The 24,092-nt window shown below is 40.3% G+C and overlaps 1 protein-coding gene across 1 annotated transcript; it reads left to right on the top strand.

Annotated features, from left to right (window-relative positions):
* Positions 1-6,162: 6,162 nt before the first annotated feature.
* On the top strand, positions 6,163-24,015 carry TMEM54 (transmembrane protein 54). The gene is made up of 5 exons (XM_056556572.1): positions 6,163-6,216; positions 17,139-17,198; positions 17,344-17,532; positions 17,656-17,784; positions 21,182-24,015. The coding sequence occupies exons 3-5, from the start codon at positions 17,371-17,373 to the stop codon at positions 21,251-21,253; spliced, it is 363 nt and encodes a 120-aa protein (XP_056412547.1). The 5' UTR covers positions 6,163-6,216; positions 17,139-17,198; positions 17,344-17,370; the 3' UTR covers positions 21,254-24,015.
* Positions 24,016-24,092: the final 77 nt, after the last annotated feature.

The raw sequence follows: 24,092 nt of genomic DNA, 5'->3' as shown, positions 1-24,092 counted from the left end.
TACGCCGAGCGCTCCGGGTCCCCGCTCCTCCCCGGAGCGCTCGCTTCACTCTCTCCGCTGCAGCGCTCCGGTCACGTCCTCTGACCCGGGGCGCTGCGATCCCGCTGCCAGCCGGGATGCGATTCGCGATGCGGGTAGCGCCCGCTCGCGATGCGCACCCCGGCTCCCCTACCTGACTCGCTCCCCGTCTGTTCTGTCCCGGCGCGCGCGGCCCCGCTCCCTAGGGCGCGCGCGCGCCGGGTCTCTGCGATTTAAAGGGCCACTGCGCCGCTGATTGGCGCAGTGGTTCCAATTAGGGTAATCACCTGTGCACTTCCCTATATTACCTCACTTCCCTTGCACTCCCTTGCCGGATCTTGTTGCCTTAGTGCCAGTGAAAGCGTTCCTTGTGTGTTCCTTGCCTGTGTTTCCAGACCTTCTGCCGTTGCCCCTGACTACGATCCTTGCTGCCTGCCCCGACCTTCTGCTTCGTCCGACCTTGCTTCTGCCTACTCCCTTGTACCGCGCCTATCTTCAGCAGCCAGAGAGGTGAGCCGTTGCTAGTGGATACGACCTGGTCACTACCGCCGCAGCAAGACCATCCCGCTTTGCGGCGGGCTCTGGTGAAAACCAGTAGTGGCTTAGAACCGGTCCACTAGCACGGTCCACGCCAATCCCTCTCTGGCACAGAGGATCCACTACCTGCCAGCCGGCATCGTGACAAATATGCTGTTCAGTTTTGGTCGCCTGTTCATAAAAGGGACACTGCGGAGTTGGAAAGGGTGCAGAGACGCGCGACTAAACTAATATGGGGCATGGAACATCTTAGCTATGAGGAGCGATTAAAGGAGTTACAATTGTTTAGTCTTGAGAAGAGACGTTTAAGGGGGGATATGATAAACGTATATAAGTATATAAATGGCCCATACAAAAAATATGGAGAAAAACTGTTCCAGGTTAAACCCCCCCAAAGGACGAGGGGGCACTCCCTCCGTCTGGAGAAGAAAAGGTTTAGTCTAAAGGGGCGGCACGCCTTCTTTACCGTGAGGACTGTGAATTTATGGAACGGTCTACCTCAGGAACTGGTCACAGCAGGAACAATTAACAGCTTTAAAGCAGGGTTAGATACATTCCTGGAACAAAATAACATTAATGCTTATGCAGAATTATAAAACTACATCCCTTTCCCTTATCCCCTTACATCCTTCCCTTCAATCCCCTGGTTGGACTTGATGGACGTATGTCTTTTTTCAACCATACTAACTATGTAACTATGTAATACGTGTGGCCAAGTGGATATGTTCAGTCAGAGAAGGAGGATCACGTGCAGCCAGGGCATCTTTAATCCTGCTAGACAGTCCTTTTTTGAATGTGGCACACAAGGCCTCATCATTCCATGCAAGTTTAGAGGCTAGAGTGCGGAAGTGAACCGTGTAGTCACCAAAATAAGAATTCCCTTGACATAGGTTCAGAAAAGCCATCTCAGCAGAAGAGGCATGTACGGGTTCCTCAAAGACACAGCGAAATACTGCCAGAAAAGCCATCAAGTTGGAAGCTACAGGATCACCGTGGCCCCAAAAGGAGTGCAGCCCAGGCCAGGGCTTTTCCAGACAGTAGGCTAATAACAAAGGCCACCTTAGTACATTCCGTCGGAAACAGTTCAAACATGAGCTCCAAGTGCATGGAGCACTGTGTAACGAAGTCTCTGCATAACTTGGAATCACTGTCATATTTAGAGGGTAATAGTAGATGTAGCTGGGAGCCAGAAGACTGCAGGAGCTGGAGGAGGGAGTGGGACAGTTTGCGGGTGCTGCTGATGTTGCAAGGCCAAAAGCTGTTGTATCATAGCAGACAGTTGGGCCAATTGCTGAGACTGACGTATCACAATGGAGGGAAGATCCGCGACTTCAGGCAGGGGTACCTTGGCGGGATCCATGGCAGGATCTTACTGTAACACTCATGTTTCAGAAGACAGGAACACCGGTGGATGAGGATCCGCTGGACCTGTGTGGCAGATCTTAAAGCTCCGGCTCGTGCGCGCCATAGAAGAAGGGGACACTGGTGCCGGAGCAGAGAAGGGGGGGCATGAGAAGCACCTTGTGAGTGACGGACTGGGATTCGCACGCGGGCGTGTCCAGCGATGCGAATCCTAGTCCTGCCGGCAGCAGCAGGTAACGGGACCATGCGCTCACAGCCAGCGTGTGTGGCCGGAGCACATAACGTAACACCTGTGAGCCCCAACGCAATGTTTCAGGAATCACTACCTCATGGCTTGGCTAGATGATCGGCTAGTAATGCAAAGCTCTTACCGAAACGACAGGTCTTCCTAGGGTGAATATATACTTTTTGTCCCGAGAAGATTCTAAAGTTTTGTATGTAATTATTTGAGAATCTGAAGATAAAGTACATTTATTGCGGTAATGATCTCCATTTCCCCTGGCCCTTTACTTAACATACAACCCATATGATAAGTAAATGGCAAAATTAACACAGTATATAGAACAGAATGCTGGGCACTCACCATAGGCATAAAACTTGATACTTTATTCTTATTCCATAAGGTGCGGCGCAAACAGACAGGAATGGATGGACAAACAACGGGGATGTCTTGCAGGCAACGGTGCCATTTCGCGTGGTCTACGCTTCCACTAGCCCACAGTGTGCTGACATCAGAGAACGTCTAAATAGGCATGACCCTCCATTTCCGTAATGAAAGTAAACAATACAAAGACATGTGACATAATAAAAGACGTCTCTAAAATAAAACTGCGGAAAAGGGGCAAATCCCAGTAGGGCACATAATCGATCATTCTTCACATTAAAACCCAGAGGACCTGTCGCGTCCAATTCCAGAATCCATCTCGTTTCTTTTTTCAACAGGATGGAATCTCTATCCATCCCATTGTGGGCCGCTTCGACCCTCTTCAGCTCTGCCAAACAAAAATGTTTCAAGTCACCAGAGTGAGTACATTGCATATGATTAATAGATTTAGTAGCTCACACTCCAGTATGTAGGGATGGGACATGTTCTCTAATTCGGTGAAAAAGAGGGCGCTTTGTCTTTCCAATATAAAACATATTGCAGGTACAGATTAATGCAAAGGTGGGTGCTGCATGCGAGATAGCAGGGGTCCCCAGCGGCGGGACCGCGATCAGACATCTTCTCCCCTATCCTTCGGATAGGGGATAAGATGTCTTAGGGCCAGAGTACCCCTTCAATCTTACTTATGTCAAGCTTGATAATTCCATGTTAAGGTTACCAAACAAAGGACTTAAAGGGGTACTCCGGTGCTTACACATCTTCTCCCCTATCCAAAGGATAGGGGATAAGATGCCTGATCGCGGGAGTCCCGCAGCTGGGGACGCCCGGGATCATGCACACGGCACCCCGTTTGTAATCAGTGCCCGGAGCGTGTTCGCTCCGGGTCTGATTACGGTTGACCGCAGGGCCGGCGGCGTGTGACGTCACGCCTCCGCCCTCGTGTGACGTCACGCTCCGCCCCTCAATGCAAGCCTACAGGAGGGGGTGTGATAGCTGTCACGCCTCCCCCCATAGGCTTGCATTGAGGTACGGAGCGTGACGTCACACTGGGGCGGAGGCATGACGTCACACGCCGCTGGCCCTGCGGTCGACCGTAATCAGACCCGGAGCGAACACGCTCCGGACACTGATTAAAAACGGGGTGCCGCGTGCATGATCCCGGGCATTACCAGCTGCGGGACTCCCGCGATCAGGCATCTTATCCCCTATCCTTTGGATAAGGGATAAGATGTGTACGCACCGGAGTAACCCTTTAACTTCGGTCTTGCAGAGGATTTTGACTTGTTTTAGGGAGGACTTTTATAGAGGAATACGAAAAATTTTATAAAGAAAATGCATCTAAAACAGAGGGTGACAAGAAATGCCATATTGGTCCTCTTGGATTTTGTATACCTAAAGAATTTGGGGAAGAGGATATTAATACCTTGCTGATGTTATCAGATTTATTGGAGGTAGATTTGTATGATGTTAAGGCTATTAATGAGGTTTAAAGGAGGTAATCCATCTGTCTTTAATCCACCTATTATACAAGGAAGCCCCATTGATTTATTTCACAAATCGGTAATTAGGGAAGTATAGGCTTTAGTATATCCTAAGTCTCATTTGAATATTTCTAAGGAAGAAGAAGAAGCCCTAGAGAGGTTGAGGAAAAGAGAGGATATTCTAATTACCCAAGCCAATATGGGAGGATCTGTTGTTTTGTGGAATAAGAAACATTACAATGAGGAAGCATTTAAACAACTAAAAAATACCGACACATGTGAAATTAGGAGGTGATCCTACTAGACACATTATAGATAAATTAAGATCGTTATTGATAAAAGCCTATGAGAACAATATTATTAGTAAAAATACATCAGAAAAACTCCTCCCCAGATATCCAAGAAAACCTAAGTGGTATGTTACCAAACATTCACAAATCAACGAGTCGACCCCCGGGACGTCCAATTGTCTCAGTGATCGGCTCGCCAACACAATACTTGTCTAGCTATATCGACTGGCTAATATCACCTCTGTTAAAAGGGATACCCTCATATTTAAAAGATTCTGGAGATCTAATTAAAACTTTGGAGAATTTTCAGTGGCAGGCAGGATACAGACTCCCTTCCATAGATGTTGAGAGATTGTACACCCGCATCCCTCATGATGCGGGTGTACAGACTGTCTGTGAGATGTTGAAAGAGACAGGGAAGTCTGCTAAATATGTGGATTTTGTGGTTGAATCTCTGCTTTTCATTCTTGAAAACAATGCTTTCCAGTACGGTGAGGAGTGGTATAGGCAGTTACTAGGAACAGCGATGGGTTCCCCTGCCTCATGTTGACTCGCTAATATTTTCCTCGCTGTACTGGAAAGCAATCTTGTATACACCTCTAAAAATCCGTACATCAGCAAAAAAAAAATTGTACTTACAATTTGTGGATGATTTGCTGGTGGCTTGGGATGGATCTGAGGAAGAATTTGCCAGTTTTGTAGATTATCTAAATAAAGAAAAATACAGTAAACTTGCTCTTTACCTCGGTATTTGGAGGTGAACAATTGGATTTTCTGTACATCAGAATAGAAGTGATAAATGACGTACTAGTTACTTCAGGTTACAGAAAAACTATCACTAAAAACGCCATCGAACATTATGACTCATCCTACCCCCCACCCCCCAAGTGAGAAAAAATATACCATTCGGACAAATGATCAGATTAAAAAGAGTTAATAACACACATGTAAAGATAAAAGAAAGACTTTTAAAAAAGAGGCTATCCTGAACATCTTATAAATAGAGCAAAAGAAAGGGCTGATAAAATTCCTAGTAAACAATTGGTAAAACCTAAAAACAGGGAAAGAATGGAAAGTTTTTTTTCATTTAAAAACACACCTCTCAATAACATAATACGTAATACTATTTACAATAAATGGCACATCTTGCAAGCGGATGAAGATATACAGGACATTCTTAGTCAAAAAACAATAATTACCTATAAAAAGAACAAAACCGTAGGAGATATGTTGAAACAAAAAGACAAACAAAGATAAGAATTGGCGAGTTAACAGAGACCAAAGGGAAATTATGCATGCGGCTCTTGTTCGTTTTGCGGTTATAATGCAAAAATGTAAAGAACTATCCTTAGGAGGTTATAACATCCAGATCAGGCAGTTGATCACTTGCAGATCTACACACACTGTATATGCATTAATCTGTTCCTGCAATATGTTTTATATTGGAAAAACAGAGCACCCTCTTTTTCACCCCATTAGAGAACTTATCCGATCCCTACATACTGGAGTGTGAGCTACTAAATGTATTAATCATATGCAATGTATTCACTCTGGTGACTCAAAACATTTGTTTTGCAGCGTTGGAGAGGGCCGAAGCGGCCCACAATGGGATGGAAAGAGATTCCATCCTGTTGCAGAAAGAAGCGAGATGGATTCTGAGATTGGACACGACAGGTCCTCTGGGTTTTAATAAGAAGACTGATTATGTGCACTCCTGTGATTTCCCCCTTTTCCGCAGTTTGATTTTAGAGACGTCTTTTATTATGTCACGTCTTTGTATTGTTTACTGTCACTATGGAAACGGAGGGCCATGCCTATTTAGAAGTTCTCTGATGTCAGCACGTTGTGGGCCAACAATCCTTGTTGTTTGTCCGCCCGTTCCTGCTTGCACCGCTTCAGCCTAGCAGTGAGCACCACTTGGCAGGTGAAGAGCTGTCGGGATTAGTCATAGTTCACGCTCCTAGAGGCAGAGTATACCGCTCCCATTGCCGAGTAACTCTTTATGCATTTAAATGGAGAAATTGATTGTTTTCTCCAGACAGCCATATTTACATGTTTCTTTAGAACAATGCCTTACAAAAGTTCTGGCATCACCTTTGTGGCTAGTTTGTTTGGCTTTTATATATGTTGGAGTTTTTACCTTGAGTTTCCTATCTTAAAGCTTCATCATCTTCTTTGATATACCTTATGTTTTCTATGTAAGCTTTCAATTTTGTTTATATTTGCACCAAATTTTACACTCAGATGCCTGTGAACAACCAACATTTTTGCCAAATAACTGTTGAATTTCCATCTTGCCACTATTGTGGCTATGTTTTTTTTCCCATTTAAAGCATACCCGTCAGATCCAATAAAAAAACATTTTTTTTAAATATAACACTCAGTACCTAATCCTGACCATGTACATCTAATTTTTATGTGTCTAGCACCTTTATTTATTTTATTACACTTTTAATTTAGCTCACTAGTCTGAATTCCTCTCAAAGGGAGAGGGCGTGGCCTCACTGTGCAGGTCTCCGCCCCCTCCCTCAGTATGCTGTCTGCTCACATCTTCCCTAGCATTAGCAAAACTACAACTCCCAGCTTGTCCTCACTGACAGTAGCGGGACACAAGCTGACAGTGGGAGGATTTTTCCTCCAGCTGTGGGCCCTGCACTCACAGCTGTCAATCAAGGAAGTGTGTCCATGACATGGTGATGATGCATGGACACAGCAGGACTAGTATGTGTCCAAGCATGCAGGCGGCAGTTGTTTGACTGGCTTTTTCAGTATGAAATACTGAAAATGTTTTAATGAAAGCAATTGCAAAACCTATTGGTTTTGCTTGCTTTACAACATATCAAAAGTTTTTACAGTGGCCATTAAACTCAAGTTCCCAGCTTTGTAAGGTCTGCTTTCCCTTTAACCTCCAGACTAACTAACTTGCATTGTTAGAATTGTACTGACATTTGTTTAAGGAATAACAAGGCAAATCAGTGTGATTTATTTATGGGAATCACAGCTCAGCTTTTATTTTACCAAAGCTCGCTAAGATAGGAAAGTTACGCTGTGATTGGATACTACAGGCAAATCACTCCAATTTAATCAATCTGGACCAATGTGTTTATATTGTAGCCTTTTTTTATAGTTTTCGTGGGAAAACTTCTTAAGGGTAAGGTTACCTGTGCCGTATTTTGCTGCATATTTGCTGATTTTGCTACCCATTGACTTCAATGGGTAGGAAAACATGCAGCAGCAAATACGGGCGTGTGACCCTACCCTAAGGGAATATTTGCATGTACAGTATTCTGTGTATATTTGATGCGCAGGATTTGAAGCTGCAGATTTGAAGCAGTGTTCAGTCAATTATATTACATAGAACTCTGCAGCTTCAAATCCTATGCATCATATATGCGCAGGATACTGCACGTGCGAATAGACCCTAAGGGTACGTTCACATGGGTGTATATCCTACATATTTGCCACTATTGTGGATTTTCCATGGCCAATGAAAGTCAATGGTGGCAAAATCCGCTATGGATTTTCTGCAGCAAATACGCTGAGGAAAATTAGCAGGAGATAAACGAGTATGAACGCACCCCTTAAGGTGCATTCAAACACATAGGATTTTACAAGGCAATAAAAATACATAGTGTAATCCAGTGTGTGTGAATACACTCAACAGGGGATTATCCAGGAATAGCTTTCTTCCAAAACAACTCCACACCTGTCCTTAGGAGCTGTGTGGTATTATAGCTCTGCTCCATTCTCTTCAACGGAATTAAGCTGCAATACCACACACAAACTAAAGGACAAGATTGGAAATGTTTTTAATCCTTGGTGATCCTTTTAATCCCTTAAATGGTACCTGTCATTAGTAATAAAAATTTATATTTTATAGATTAGCCTATTTGAATTACTTTTGTAATACAGGGTGGGCCATTTATATGGATACACCTTAATAAAATGGGAATGGTTGGTGATATTAACTTCCTGTTTGTGGCACATTAGTATATGTGAGGGGGGAAACTTTTCAAGATGGGTGGTGACCATGGCGGCCATTTTGAAGTTGGCCATTTTGAATCCAACTTTTGTTTGTTCAATAGGAAGAGGATCATGATGTGACACATCAAACTTATTGGGAATTTCACAAGAACAACAATGATGTGCTTGGTTTTAACATAACTTTATTCTTTCATGAGTTATTTACAAGTTTCTGACCACTTATAAAATGTGTTCAATGTGCTGCCCATTGTGTTGGATTGTCAATGCAACCCTCTTCTCCCACTCTTCACACACCGATAGCAACACCGCAGGAGAAATGCTAGAACAGGCTTCCAGTATCCGTAGTTTCAGGTGCTGCACATCTCGTATCTTCACAGCATAGACAATTGCCTTCAGATAACCCCAAATATAAAAGTCTAAGGGGGTCAGATCGGGAGACCTTGGGGGCCATTAAACTGGCCCACGACGACCAATCCACTTTCCAGGAAACTGTTCATCTAGGAATGCTTGGACCTGACACCCAGAATGTGCCAGCTTCAGTGCATAAAGAGGGAAACACATCATCATGTAACAATTTCACATATCCAGTGGCCTTGAGGTTTCCATTGATGAAGAATGGCCCCACTATCTTTGTACCCTATATACACCACACCATACCATCAATTTTTGTGTTCCAACAGTCTTGGAGGGATCCATCCAATGTGGGTTAGTGTCAGACCAATAGCGGTGGTTTTGTTTGTTAACTTCACCATTCACATAAAGGTTTGCCTCATCACTAAACAAAATCTTCTTTGTCAGTGTGTGAAGAGTGGGAGAAGAGGGTTGCATTGACAATCCAACACAATGGCCAGCAAATTGAGCACATTTTATAAGTGGTCAGAAACTTGTAAATAACTCATGAAAGAATAAACCAAGTACATCATTGTTTTTCTTGTGAAAATAAGTTTGATGTGTCACACGACCCTCTTCCTATTGAAAAAACAAAAGTTGGATTCAAAATGGCCGACTTCAAAATGGCCACCATGGTCACCATCCATCTTGAAAAGTTTCCCCCCCTCACATATGCTAATGTGCCACAAACAGGAAGTTAATATCACCAACCATTCCCATTTTATTAAGGTGTATCCATATAAATGGCCCACCTTATATACTTAATAAATCAACCCCTATAAATGTGGCCATAAGGGGTCCGCCTTCTGGTCCTGCCTGCAATCTGTCTCCTGCAGATGCCTCAATAAACAGGTAAAAACTCCAGGATGTGCACAGGATGCACGGGCGCTCGACAACCAGGTAACAGGATAAAAATGTTTATTTTCCCATAATGCAACGCGTTTCACAGCACAGCTGCTTCATCAGGCATAGTTGGGTGGGTTCACAGCACACTATATATAGTTCCATTAACCCTTTCAGGATCATTCATCACCTGAAGGATTATACATTTATAACATACCATTACAATATTAACAGATAATAAAAATATATATAATACAAATGGAAAACCATAAAAAAAAAAATATATATATATATAACAACCTCCACACAGAAGGAGAGAACATAAATGTGAAAATTAAAATTAAATAAAAATAGAGATGTTAATAATAATGATAAAACTTTTGAGCTTGAATACATAAGCAAATATCTCAAGAGAGAATACGCAACCCGATCTATAAATAAATATTATATGGGAAGTGCTATTTATTTATAAAGTATCAAAGTGCGCATCAGACACCATTCGATGCCCACAACGATACAAACTGCACCATGTGAACATGGACCAACCTGAAAAGGTCCGATTCCAAGTACAAACAAAGTAAAAAAAAATATTATTTACAGACAGAGGAGGGGCTGTGCGATGCGGACTCGATTCGCCCCCAGTTATGCCAATTTGGTCATGGGGCGTTTCGAGTCCCTAATTATCGCACAGTCCCCCCTTTTCCGTTATGTTTTATTTTTTAGGCGGTTCATAGATGATTTATTCTTTATTTGGTCTGGGTCCCCTGAACAGGCGGAGGAGTTTGTTAGGGAGATTCACCATAACTGGTATAGACCAGTATATGGAGGGTTAAATTCGTTTATTTAAATCCCTATAGACTCCCTTTTGGGAATCCAAAAAAAACCTGTTTTCCCATATACTACTTAAGTAAAATTCCATATCCTTTATTATATACTACACACTATTTAAAAACAAATAGCACTGTTTTCTCTATTTGCTATTTTGATAAGGTCATTTACTTGCGCAGATATCTCTGCTATTTGTGATGTGTTTATATTAGAGCAACCCCGTGTGCCTGCAGGTCACACTCGGTAGATTGCAAGGAGCAGCAGTGCCATGATTATTAAAAACTCCACTCTGCCCCCCTCAACATGTTTCGCTACAACGTAGCGTTATCAAGAGGTAGCGGGCAACCGGTTTGCCCGCTACCTCTTGATAACGCAACGTTGTATACGCAACGTGCTGTATGGATACGCAACGTGCTGTATGGCCAATATCTCCGAGTGAGAAAAATTTCACATTGGATATGGATTTTAATAAACAAGCCTCAACCCTACAGCAGCGTTTTTTAAACAGAGGTTACCCCAAGACATTATTGTCCGATGCCTTTAATAGGGTTAAAAGGAATGAATCAGGTATCGTTAGTTCAATCGAAACAGATTGATACTACAGGTAATAATCTAACTTCACCAAATGTAAAAATTGCTAATAATTTCAAATATAACTTCATCACTAACTACAATTGTGCTACTAAGAACATCAAAAAAAACATTGAAGAAACACTGAAGCAACCTTCTGGATGATCCAGTTCTTAAAAAATTGTTACCCCCCCCCCCCGACCAAGTTTAACTTTCCGCAGATCGAATAATTTACGTGACCTGATTGCCCCCAGTAAATTAAGATCATTACCAACAGTTCGGACACCAGGGAATGACAAACCTGAGACTAAACTTAGGCTGCTTTTACACTATAAAATTCATCCGTTTTAAAGATCCGTTTGATGTTCCGTTATGAAAACCCTGAAAATGGGCCATTAAACATCCGTTAGAAAATCCCATTATAGTCTATGGGATTTTTACATTATCTGTTTTAATCCGTTATAGTCCGTTATGAATAACGGACGTTATTTTGTGACAGAAGATAGTAACGGGAGAAATAGTGCATGCACTACTTCTTCCGTTCATTCTCCCGTCACAAAATAACGTCCGTTATTTATAACGGACTATAACGGATTAAAACAGATAATGTAAAAATCCCATAGATTATAATGGGATTTTCTAACGGACGTTTAATGGCCCATTTTCAGGGTTTTCATAATGGAACATCAAACGGATCTTTAAAACGGATGAATTTTATAGTGTGAAAGCAACCTTAGAGGTACATATCCTTGCAACCATAAAAAATGTCTGTGTTGTCAGATGATTAATTTTGGTTCTGACACTTTTTATAATGAAGATAGAATGGTGAGATATGAGGTGAGGGATTGCTACAATTGTGACAGCTCATATGCTGTATATTTGCTAACCTGCATCTGTGGTTTGCAGTACGTGGGCCGCACGATACAAACCGTGCGGTCCCGCATAAATAAACACAGATTTAATGTGCAGCACAAATTTATGCTGCACAGTATATCTCGACATCTAACATTACACCATGACAGCAATTTTAAGGTTTTAAAACTTGATCATTGAAACTATTGCATCTCAAACCAGAAATAGGTTTCAGAGATTAAAGGAAAACTCTGATGCCCCCCTAGAAAGAACAAACTAATCTCCAAATGTAGCCCATTCACATACCTTCACATAGCACCTAAAATCACGCGGAATGGCCCAGCCGTTTTCACGCTATGCCCGACCGAAGTTTCGGTCACTTCCGGGTTATATGCCTGGGCAGCGCATGGTTAAAAACTACATTTCCCAGAATACCCACTCATCATATCCGGCCAGCTCCTGCCCTCCCCCTGCTTCTCTCCTGCTAGTCCCACTTCCTAAATTTTAATAAAGTACGCCCCCTTCGCTCCCTCTCATTTTCATATCACGAGATTTGAAAAAAACATCCTTACTCACGTGCAGCTGAAGCTCCAATGAGCTTTCAGCCACGTCTGCGTGTGCAGATTATGCCGGAGAACGATGTGCTCATGCGCACAACTAAGACAGTTATTGGCAAGCGGAGTTAACGATGTGCGCATGCGCATGTCTATAATGGAGATTGGCTGGTGGTGTTTGCTGAGCTAAGCCTATGGCAGCTCAGCAAACAAGCATAAATGAATATATAATTGCGGGAGGAGTAGCCGACTCCGGGCTAGGAGGCCGGCAGAGCCCGCGATGACTCATGGGATGTATGAGTCACCGGGCTAAGATGGCGGCAGAGCGCTCGGAATAAGAAGTCGAGCGTCATCAAATGAAGGAAAACTACTGAGCTTCCGGTGAGCAGCAGAAAGAAGAAGAACACCGGGATCCTTTCAGTCTGGACAGTGCAAGTACATTAGAAATTTATATAACTTTATTTAATGCTTTGTTTGCCCATATAAAGTTTTCCATTGGAGTACTCCTTTAATAGAGAATCCTTCTGGATTTTTACATTGGGCTCTTTAGCCCCAGCAGGATTGAATGAAATTATTGAAAATACCAAATAACATTTTGACGCTAAAATTTCTATTTTTAGTGGCAATCCTTCATCTCATATTTTTTTCTTAGTATATTCATATCACATAAATGGTTATGCTCCATGTTTTCATTATGGGATACACACTTTTTTAATAAATTGGAGTTATTTACAATACCTCAAACTTGGTTAGATCACTTTTCACATGGTGCGTCTTGCGCCGATGCGTGCATCGATTTCATTCGATACACGCTTCAACATTTTACATTGAATGGAGTAAATGCTTTTCAACTAATGCAACCTCTCTTCATTATGTTCGGACTTGGATCCGGACCCGCTCATTTTGGTCCATGTTCACATGGTGCAGTTTGTGTCGATGCGGGCTTGGGACGGTTTCTGATGCGCGCTTCGACACTACAAATAAAGAGTATCCCCCCCCCTCCCTCCCCTTTTAATGCTCTTAAATTAATGTAAATATTTCTTACTTTGTTTGTACTTGGAATAGGACCTGTTCAGGTTGGTCCATGTTCACATGGTGCAGTTTGTATCGTTGTGGGCATCGAATGGTGTCTGATGCGCACTTCGATACTTTATAAATAAATAGCACTTCCCATATAATATTTATTTATAGATTGGGTTGCGTATTCTCTCTTGAGATATTTGCTTATGTATTCAAGCTCAAAAGTTTTATCATTATTATTAACATCTCTATTTTTATTTAATTTTAATTTTCACATTTATGTTTTCTCCTTCTGTGTGGAGGTTGTCATATATATATTTTATGGTGTTCCATTTGTATTACGGTATATATATTTTTATTATCTGTTATTATTGTGATGGTATGTTAGAAATGTATAATCCTTCAGGTGATGAATGATCTGAAAGGGTTAATGGAACTATATATAGTGTGCTGTGAACCCACCCAACTATGCCTGATGAAGCAGCTGTGCTACGTGTTGCATTATGGGAAAATAAACCTTTTTATCCTGTTACCTGGTTGTCGAGTGCCCGTGCATCCTGTCCACATCCTGGAGTTTTTACCTGTTTATTGTCACATTTTATTGGGACGAGGAGTGACACCTTATTTATATCTACGCCTTGATCCATTGTTGCACTTGGTGAAGTGTAACCCATTGGGGTAAGAGCAACACTCTTAATAATTTATCTGTGCAACAACGGTATTATACGATGGAGCCCTGTCTGTCTTTTGTCTCACTCCTGCAGATGCCTGGCAGAGAAAAAAAAGTCTGTCAGTGTGCTGAGAGTCTGTCATGTTTGCTGAGCTGGCATAGGCTCAGCTCAGCAAACGCCTATCTTGCACAGCCGGCCAATCAGATGTGATGAGCGGGCATTCTGGGAGATGTAGTTTTTTACACTGCGCTGGCCATGCACAGAACCCGGAAGTAACGGAAAATTCGGGCGGGCATAGCGCAGGAACGGCTGAACCATTCTGCACGATAGGGGCCTCTATGGACAGATATGTGAATGGGCTACATTTTGATATTAGTTTATTCTTTCTAGGGGGCATCTGAGTTTAACCCCTTAAGGACTGAGCGTTTTTCCATTTATGCACTTTTGTTTTTTCCTCCTTACGTTTTAAAAATCATAACCATTTCAATTTTGCACCTAAAAATCCATATGATGGCTTATTTTTTGCGCAACCAATTCTACTTTGTAATGACATCAGTCATGTCACCCAAAAATCTACGGCGAAACGGAAAAGTAAAATCATTGTGCGACAAAATTGAAGAAAAAAATGCAAATTTTATTTTTGGGGGGGGGGGGGCCGTTTCAGACTTTTTGATCGCTTTTTATTCATTATTCCATGAAAAAAAAGTTAAGATCATTTAACACCTTCCCTAATAAAAGTAAGAATCACCCCTCTTTTCCCATTTAAAAAAAAAAAAACTGTGTAAATAAAAATAAACATATGTGGTATCGCCGTGTGAGGAAATGTCTGAACTATAACAATATATTGTTAGTTAAACCACATGGGCAATGGCGTACGCGCAAAAATATTCCAAAGTCCAAAATAGCGTATTTTTGTTCACTTTATATCATAAAAAATGGAATAAAAAGCAATGAAAAAGTCCAATCAATATAAAAATGGTACCGATAAAAACTTCAGATCACGGCCATCATATTGGCCCGTAAGCTGAAAAATAAAAAAGTTATAGGGGTCAGAAGATGACAATTTTAAACATACATTTTCCTGCGTGTAGTTATGATTTTTTTTAGAAGTAATACAAAATCAAACTTATATAAGTAGGGTTATCATTTTAACCGTATGGACCTACAGAATAAACATAAGATGTAATTTTTACCGAAAAATGCACTGTGTATAAACTGAAGCCCCCAAGTGTTACAAAATGGCCTTTTTTCTTCAATTTTGTCGCACAATGAATATTTTTTCCGCTTCGCCGTAGATATTTTGGTAAAATGACTAATGTCAATGCAAAATAGAATTGGCGGAGCAAAAAAATAAGCCATCATTTGGAATTTTAGGTGCAAAATTGAAAGAATTATGATTTTTAGAAGGTGATGAGGAAAGAAAAGAAAATGCAAAAACGAAAAAACCCTGCATCCTTAAGGGGTTAATTAACAATATATTTTTATAATTCGGACATTTCCGCACGTTGTGATAGCGCATTTTTTTGTGGTGCTATGGCTCCCATAGGGGGCTATAACACTGCACACACTGATCTTTTACATTGATCAATGGTTTCTCATAGGAAACCATTGATCGATGATTCTGCCTGGATCTAAGGCACTGAGCAGTCATTTGGCGATCGGACACCAGGAGGAAGGTAGGGGGACCCTTCTCATGTCCTACAACTATTCGGGATGCCGCGATTTTACCTTGGTGGTCCCGAACAGCTTACCGAGCTAGCCGGAGCAGTTTAGTTTCACTTTAGATGCGGTGATCAACTTTGAACGCCGCATCTAAAGGGTTAATCAGTGGCGCGCGCTATTAGCCACGAGTCCGGGCAGTTGCTAGGTGCCGGGCCTGGCCCGCTAAGACACAGGGCCATGCCGTTATAGAAAGGGAGCAGACTCAGGGCATACAGGTACGCCCTGCGTCCTTAAGGGGTTAATTATTTTAAAAAATATTAACAACCACATTACAAAAAAGATCTTTAACTTTCATGAGTAACAACATATAAAAAGTTTTTAGATTTGAAAGTGCCCATTTAAGGACCTGGCAAAAAAACTAAACAAAAAACATCAGTTCATCTCTTTTCATACCACATTCGAGGTGCCATGTGCCAGGAGATCTCCCAATGCATACGGTAATGTATCTAAAAACACATTACAAAGTCCAAAAGTGTAATTTAAAGCAGAACCCAGTATCCAGGTTGCTTGTGTGAAACTAGTCTTTGTGTAGAACTGGTTCCTTGATGCAGTATATTAACTGCAATAAAATTTCTGATGGGATAAACACTTTAGCCAATATTTTTGGTTATCAATTTTACTTGTGTTTTGCGATTAGTTCACTAGTCTTACAGCAAGGTGTTGTGCAAACACCCTCTAGTGGCAGCACTTACTATACATGAACCTGAGAAATGTAGTTTGAAAAGGCTCTAGTTAAGAACTACTGTATCATAACTGCAAGGTATGCATATTGGGGTTCTTTTTCTATCCATATCACAGACAGAAATTTGTGCAAGGACATCAATATATGCTTGCACAATTTTCTGTAAACATGAGATTTATTTTTTTTGTGAGGAAAAAAAAAAAAAAAGGATTGTGACTATTTTGACAGTGTACCAACACCAGTTTTTGATGTAAAGAATATCCCCCATGTGTAACAAATACATGAACTACTGTGCAAGTTTTTAAAATGAACACCTATACAAACAGCACTATTGTACAGGACCCTCAGGATACAAACCATGTTATACCATATAGCTTGCATATAGCTATTTTCTTGGATTTATTGTAAATGATTTCCTTTGTAGGCTATGTAACTAGAAGTGAGAATGTATTTTAATTCTCATCTAGGCTAGGAATATGATGTGATTTTTTTTATAGTGCTTATTGATTTTAACGCAATTGCAATCCAAAGCAATAAACTAAGTTTTATGCAGTCTTGTGGACTGCAGCTGTCACTCACTGTTAAAGATTATTCTGTAGCCCTACACTGGAAATCCATACGCGGTGTACCATATTAGAAGATGTATCTTGCATTAACTAATGCTACAGTAGATAGTATATGATTTAGTTGTTTTAGAGCCATGATGCATATTGTTCCTTTTTTTTTTTAGAGCATATCCTGTGGAATTGTGGCTATCGTTCTCTCGCGTTATCTGGCACACACATCTTTGGTGAGAAAGAAAATATGACATATGGGTACTATTTGAGGTTGCGAATGAAGGATTAATGGGATTAAATGGCTTTTCTGTTTAATATTTCATCATACATCATACAGTAATGGTGTTCATACACACTGACACACTCTTATTTTTGCAGCGCTGGGCAGCTGTGGTTCTCAGCATAATGAATGCAATAATCTCTGCAGCCTGTACGGTAGGCCTTACTGTATCTGTTATAATCACTGTGGCCAATGAAGGACGAACTCTGTTGTCTACATGTTCATCCAACAACCTGCAGCTTATGCAGATATCCCATCAATGTCCCTTTGATCCTACACGTATCTATGTAAGTAATGGAGCACAGCTTGATTACAAGGTCATTGTCTTAGACTGCAGTTCTAGATGTCATCTCCTAGAAAACTATAGTGCTATTACTGTACCTGAGTAATCCTTCTGTTTTATCTTACAGAGCACAACATTATGCCTCTGGGTGATCTCTATACTACTGGATGCTGCAGAAATGGTGTTCAGCGCACAATGCTACTTTACAGTACTCCAGCTGATGGATGTTCATCTGTGTCACAAGAAAAGGAAGAAGGTAAGTGAACTTATACTAACCACAATCCCCTCCCCCCCCCCTAATTTTAGGGACTAGCTCCCAGCAGAAAGTAAGTCTTGTAAATCATGCATTACAGATACTGCCACCAACAACATGAAGAATCATGTGTCTATTGTTTACTGATCTATTTGTACATACACACACTAACTATAAAGACTGATCAGAAATAAACTATTTGTACCGTTAAGACCTGTTCACACCAGGCAACTAACTGTTCATGTTACAGACACCTGCCCATTGACATTAGGGTTACAGCTCTTAGGTCACACTACAAAACGTCTGCCTGGAATATTTCTGAGAGATTCGGGTGGTCCCCATAGATGGCAATGTATTTCTAAACAAGTTCATTCTTTTAGCGGATACATTTCAGCTGCAAAGAGCTCTGCCGCTGAATTTCCATAGTATGTACTGTGCAGGAAAAATTCTATTGATAGTAATGGGACTCTGCTGCACCAGAAATTCCACAGCGTGAACCCAGCCTAATGTGCCACACTCTCCATTGCAGTTCAATTACTTACAACCTCATGAGAAGACTGGATGTAGATTACAGAAAAAGCAACATTAGAATAAAATATCCAATTTATCTCTAATTTTAGACTCCTTTACCACAGTAAGCCTTAGAGGGGTTTTCTCAAGAGCCACTTTATAAGCAAACTTAATCTGTTAGGTTGAGTGAAATTAAAGGTTATGCAGGATTAGACAAAACAGAGTTGATATCTTCAAAAAACAGCACCACACCTGTCCTCAGGTTGTATTTGGTATTGCAGCTCAGTTTCATTGAAGTGAATGCAAACAAGTTGACAGGTGTGATGATGATCCTGGATAACCTCATTAACCCCTTACATGGGCACTGACATTAAAATGAAAACATTTTAGCATATGATACAGCAGGTAAAATAAAGATTTGTCATTTACTCCCTGTAAAAAAAAAAAAAAAAAAAAAAAAAAAGCATTCCATCTGCTCAAAAGCACAGACTTTGGTCTCCTGCTGGACTGGCAGGAGACCAAACTCAGGAAGTGCGGTCTGGCCATAGGGAGTGAAGAGCACTCACTCTCCCGGTTTCATACACAGGCAGAGAGTGCGTGCTATTAACTGCCAATAGCCAGACTGCACTTCCTGAGTTTGGTCTCCTGCCAGTCCAGCAGGAGACAAAAGTCTGTGCTTTTGAGCAGACGGAATGCAGTCAGGACCAGAAGGGAGACCCATAGTGGCCAGATTTACAAGACCATAAAAAGACATTTATTTATATATTTTTTACAGGGAGTGAATTACAAATCTTATTTATTTTACCCGCTGTATCATATGCAAAAAAATAATTTTAATGACCGTACCCATTTAAGGACACAGCCCATTTTGGCCCTTTAAGGACATAGGAGATATACATTTTTGCATTTTCATTTTTCCTCCTCGCCTTCTACGAGACATAACTCACATAACTCTTATTTTTCCATCCACAGAGCCATTTGAGGGCTTGTTTTTTGTGCAACCAATTGTACTTTGTAATGACAACTTTCATTTTACGGTAATATGTATGGCACAACCAAAATATTATTTATGGCGGAAAATTGAAAAGAAAACCCCAATTTTGGAGAGTTCCATTTTATGCAGTGCACTTTATGATAAAACCGACATGTTTTCTTTGTTCTATGGTTCAATACAATTAACCCCTTAAGTTTTACCAAGCCATGTTTTTTTTTTTACTTTTTGCCCAACACCATTGTGTGAGGCTTATTTTTTGCAGGACGAGCTGTACTTTTTTTGGTACCATTTTTGAGATACATGCTACCTTTTGAACTTTTTTATTCTACATTTTGGACCAAAATTTGCAATCCCTGCGCTTCTTTTTATGGTGTTCACTCTGCGGCATAAATAACATTATCGTTTGATTGTAGAAGTCATTATAAACGTGGCAATACCTATTATGTATAGGTTTTGTGTTTGTTTTTTTTAGTGATAACACAGGGCCTTATTGGGAAAGGGGCATTTTATTTTTTTACTTAATTTATGGAAAAACATTTTATTTTTATATTTTTCACTTTATAACTGTTATACTGTGCTGCAGCACAGTATAACTGTCTGTATTACTCTGACATTCAGCATGTCCGATCCAGTCTATGGCTGGACCACTGCGGTACTAGGCAGACAGGAGGCCATCAGCTGGCCTCCTGCTGCCATGACAATCCCATAGATGCCATGATCAGTACTGATAACAGCATCTATGGGGTTAATGCTGCAGAGACTGGTGCGATTTTGGTCTTGACAGCCGGGTCCTGCTTCCAATCTCCTGCAGCACATTTCGCTGTGCAGGACATTGCTAGGGCGTATACATACGTCCATGTGTGCAAACATGTCAGCAGCTGGGACGTATGCATGTGCCTGGGGCAGGAAGGGGTAAAATTATACCCATGTTTACATGCTTTTCTATTACTGTTCTTTTAAAAAAACAAGTTTTTTTAAACAAAATAAGGTGTTTAAAATCACCCTTCTTCTGACTGGCTATAACTTGCAAATTTTTTCGTATATGGGGCTGTATGAGGGCTCATTTTTTGCGCTGTGATCTGTAGTTTTTAATCGGTACCACTATTGCATATATGACTTTTTGATTACTTTTTATTCTTATTTATGGGATGTGATGTGACCGAATATCAGCAATTTTGGCTATTGTTTACGCTGTTCAAGATCATTAATATTATATTTTAATAATTAATATTTCCACACACAGCATTACCAAATATTTAGATTTAATTTTTTTTGTAAAATCGGAAGAGGGGAAAATGTATTATTAGGGGAGGGGCTTGTTCACATTTATTTAAAAAAAAAAAAAAAGCAATCTTGATTGCTTTTACTGTTCAGTGCTTGGCATATGCATAGCACTGATCAGTATTGCTGGTCACAAGCATAGTCTAATTTGTGCTCACCAGATATAAACACAAGGTGGGAATGGGGTGTTACACAATAAAATTACTGGCCTTAAGTCTATAGAGAGATTAATAGAGAATTATAAAAGAGCTGTGGCATTAATGTTTTTCGAAAGCACATTGTACTTAAATGATATAATTTAATGTAATATAAGTAACTTTACAGCTTTCCTGTTTCATGTGCCCTCAAAATGTTTTACAATGAAAATTGACATTTGTATGTTAAACATGCCCAATCAAGTAACCATAGTGTCTATCAGTGCTAGTGCAGTATGCAGGCAGTTCTCAGAGCCACATGACTGTAAGATAAAATATCAGAAGGATCAAATATTATAATTTTCGAATTTAATTTAGAATTTCACAATTGTTTCATACAATTTTTTTTTATTTTTTTTACACTGGCGAGTCTGTTTAAGAATGTTTATTGTCTTCTAAAAATATATAACTCTTTTTGTAGGTCAGAATACAGACACCTTTAGAAGAAAGGAGAGCAAGCGTAGAGGAAGAAATGCTTCGCAGCTATCTATAGTGAGTGGCTTTGAAGATTCGAAGACTAATGGATACACAGCAACCCTAACGGTTAAATACCAAGACATGCCTCTATGTCAAAATCTGCAGCAGGATCCTGTGGAAAAATGTCCCATCTGCAGTAAATGGACCCGTATTTTAGATGCAAGTGGATGGAACTTTCATATAAAGCCTTAATATTTTGGGATCTAGGAATACATATACAGATTTGTGCATTTTCAAACACAAGAGATGCATGCAGAGATGCAAACTGAGGACAGCATTTGGACATGGATACAAGACTTTATTTCTTATAGAAAAGATAACAGTGCTCCCCCTGTTTTTGGGCTTTTTCAGTGAAAGAAATTGCTGAATGCTGGACTTTACGGCTTGCCTCCTCCATATTCACCACTTTCCTAAAAACATGATGAACAGTAACAGAACCTGAAGAAACAATCCATTATCCATGACTATGACTGGGTACCTGGACAGCTGCCATAAGCAAACAATGCCAGCTAGTGCACTAATACGTCATCCCGATTTATACTTCAGGCAGGATATTGCCGATAAAATAAGAATACTATCAACTATTCACAGCTTCATGCAGAGCATCCTTGCACTCTAAAGTCATTCTGCATACAGAGATGGATGCAGTCATGCTGTGAACATTCACAGAAATACAGAGCTAATGCAGGCTGCATTCTAGCCTTTTTACGAATAGCAACGATAAAGAAAAGGAACTTCTCCACAAAGTTTTCCTCATTATTAGAAAGAAACAGACTGGAGTCAAAAGAAAAAATTTGGTACTGTGTTAGCCAGTTTTATTGCACTCAGGGAGAAATAATGTAATAACAATCTTGCAGATAGGATAACTTGTAATGGCAAGCAAAAATAAAAGACATTGGCCCTGATTTACTATTGCAAACCCGACATGTTTTGTTGGTTTCTGCGCCAGAATCTGTGCCAGAATTGAAAAAGCCTGACTAACTCCATTTTACCGAGAAAACCCCGGAAAGGGTCATGGCCGCAGTGAAAAGGGGCATGTTTCCGACATTTTCACAAAAAAACATATTTACTAAGGTTTCCACAGAAAAATTTACTAAGGTTTCCTACAGATCAGAGCATGTGTAAAAAAAAAAAAAGCAAAGTGTAGGGAAAAGTGCAAAATGTAGGGAAGCCTTTGTAAATACCATGGAAAAAAAATTGTAGTGAAATAAAACCCACAAAGAAACATACACTCCATTCTTAGTAAATCAGGGCCATTATGTTAAACAACAACTTCAAGATGGTGTGTGGCCAAGTCCCAAAACAATTTTATTAATATATGGTTTTTAAATATCTTAGGATGCCCTGATCACACACCTTTTTAAGTTTTTTTGATATTAACTTCTGTTCTTGAGATAAGAAGGCTTGTAATTTGTCTGACAATTCCGGGAATCAGATGGGTGTGAACATAATATAAAAAATAGGAGGGAATATAAAGTGATGGGTGGGATTATACAGTTAAGGGATATTAATATTGTACATTTAGGGGGGATGCCTAATACACACCTCCTGACTGTATAATCTCGGTCATTCAATCCAATTATTAAAATTAAGTTCACACCCATCTGACCGATTTCCTGAATTGTGTGATAAACTATAAACCCACATATCTAGGGAACAGGAGGGCATATCAATAAATTGTAATAAGGTATGATCAGGGTATACTGAGCTATTAAACGATAACACAATCTCATTTTATGTGGTTAGGCACAGGTTCTCTTTAAGGGTATGTTCACACTACGTATTTTGAACGGAATTCCACGAGCGGAGATACCATAGGACTGTGTGGCACTGCGCCGTGACTACTGATGGCTATGAAGTGCTCAAGGACTTCCGTGCAAAGAATGAACATGTTCTTTCTTTGCGGGAATCAATTTCAGCGGCGGAATTCTCTGGCGTGGAAATTCTGCAATGTGAACGGGTCCGCAAAAGACCCATTCACACTGTTAGAAGTTCACACCGCGGAATCACGACACGCACTTCAGCGTGCGGAATTCCGCACTAATTATGTAGTGTGAACATACCCTAAGTCTCTTCAGATCTAACATCTGGTTTTATTATGCTGCATGAAGAAATCTAAGTTGTCTGGAAAGCTTACTATTTACCATAATTTCTTTTATTTTTGCTAGCCACTAAAAAGGTATCCTATCTGTAAGACTCCTGTTTTACTTTTTGAGGGCAATAAAACTTACATTTAAAAAATGTGACTAAACTACAGTAATAAAAGTATGGCTCCTGCTTCCTGGTGAAATGTCTGCATGGACAGAGCTCTGAATAATGTTTAGACAGTAAGACATGTAAAAAGTGGACAGAATCCAGGTTTAAAAGTCCAGTTAGAAATATCAACAATAAAAGTATTACAACACATGAAAGCTAATTCGCTAATTCTGCTAAAAAAAAGAACAAAGCATAATGACAGTCATGCCATTCCACACTACACTGAAGTCTTAAAGTTGCCTTCTATGGGTAAGAATACATAAGAACTTCTGAATGCGCTCAGCCTCAATAGTTAAGCACATAGAGCAAGCAAAACAAACAAAAACACTCAAACTAACATATCTGTTAAATTGGTCTGTTACTCATATCCACTCCTTATTCTACAAATTGGGGGTAGTAGCCTTGTGTTCAGTAGTGCCACCAAGTGGTTCAACTGTCATGAGAAAAAATACTGTGTAATCCTAAAATGACACTTCTTGTGTACTTCAGTCAGGATTTCATTTTTACATATCAATTGTTCATGTTCATAATGAATAACTTAAAACAAAAACAAAAAACTCAAACACAAAAAATAAATAAATTAAACAAGTGTAGCTTTA

Source organism: Hyla sarda, chromosome 2, assembly GCF_029499605.1.
Source record: "Hyla sarda isolate aHylSar1 chromosome 2, aHylSar1.hap1, whole genome shotgun sequence".
In the NCBI taxonomy this organism is placed as follows: Eukaryota; Metazoa; Chordata; class Amphibia; order Anura; family Hylidae; genus Hyla; species Hyla sarda.
Note: the sequence above shows the minus strand (reverse complement) of the source record. Positions and strands in the feature narration are given on the sequence as shown.

Bases quoted from the DNA above. Each gene is read 5' to 3' on its own strand.
- TMEM54 (XM_056556572.1), top strand. From the start codon at position 17,371: ATGAATGCAATAATCTCTGCAGCCTGTACGGTAGGCCTTACTGTATCT. The intron at 17,533-17,655 runs GTAAGTAATGGA...TTTATCTTACAG, and splicing joins TTGATCCTACACGTATCTAT to AGCACAACATTATGCCTCTG. The intron at 17,785-21,181 runs GTAAGTGAACTT...CTCTTTTTGTAG, and splicing joins GTCACAAGAAAAGGAAGAAG to GTCAGAATACAGACACCTTT.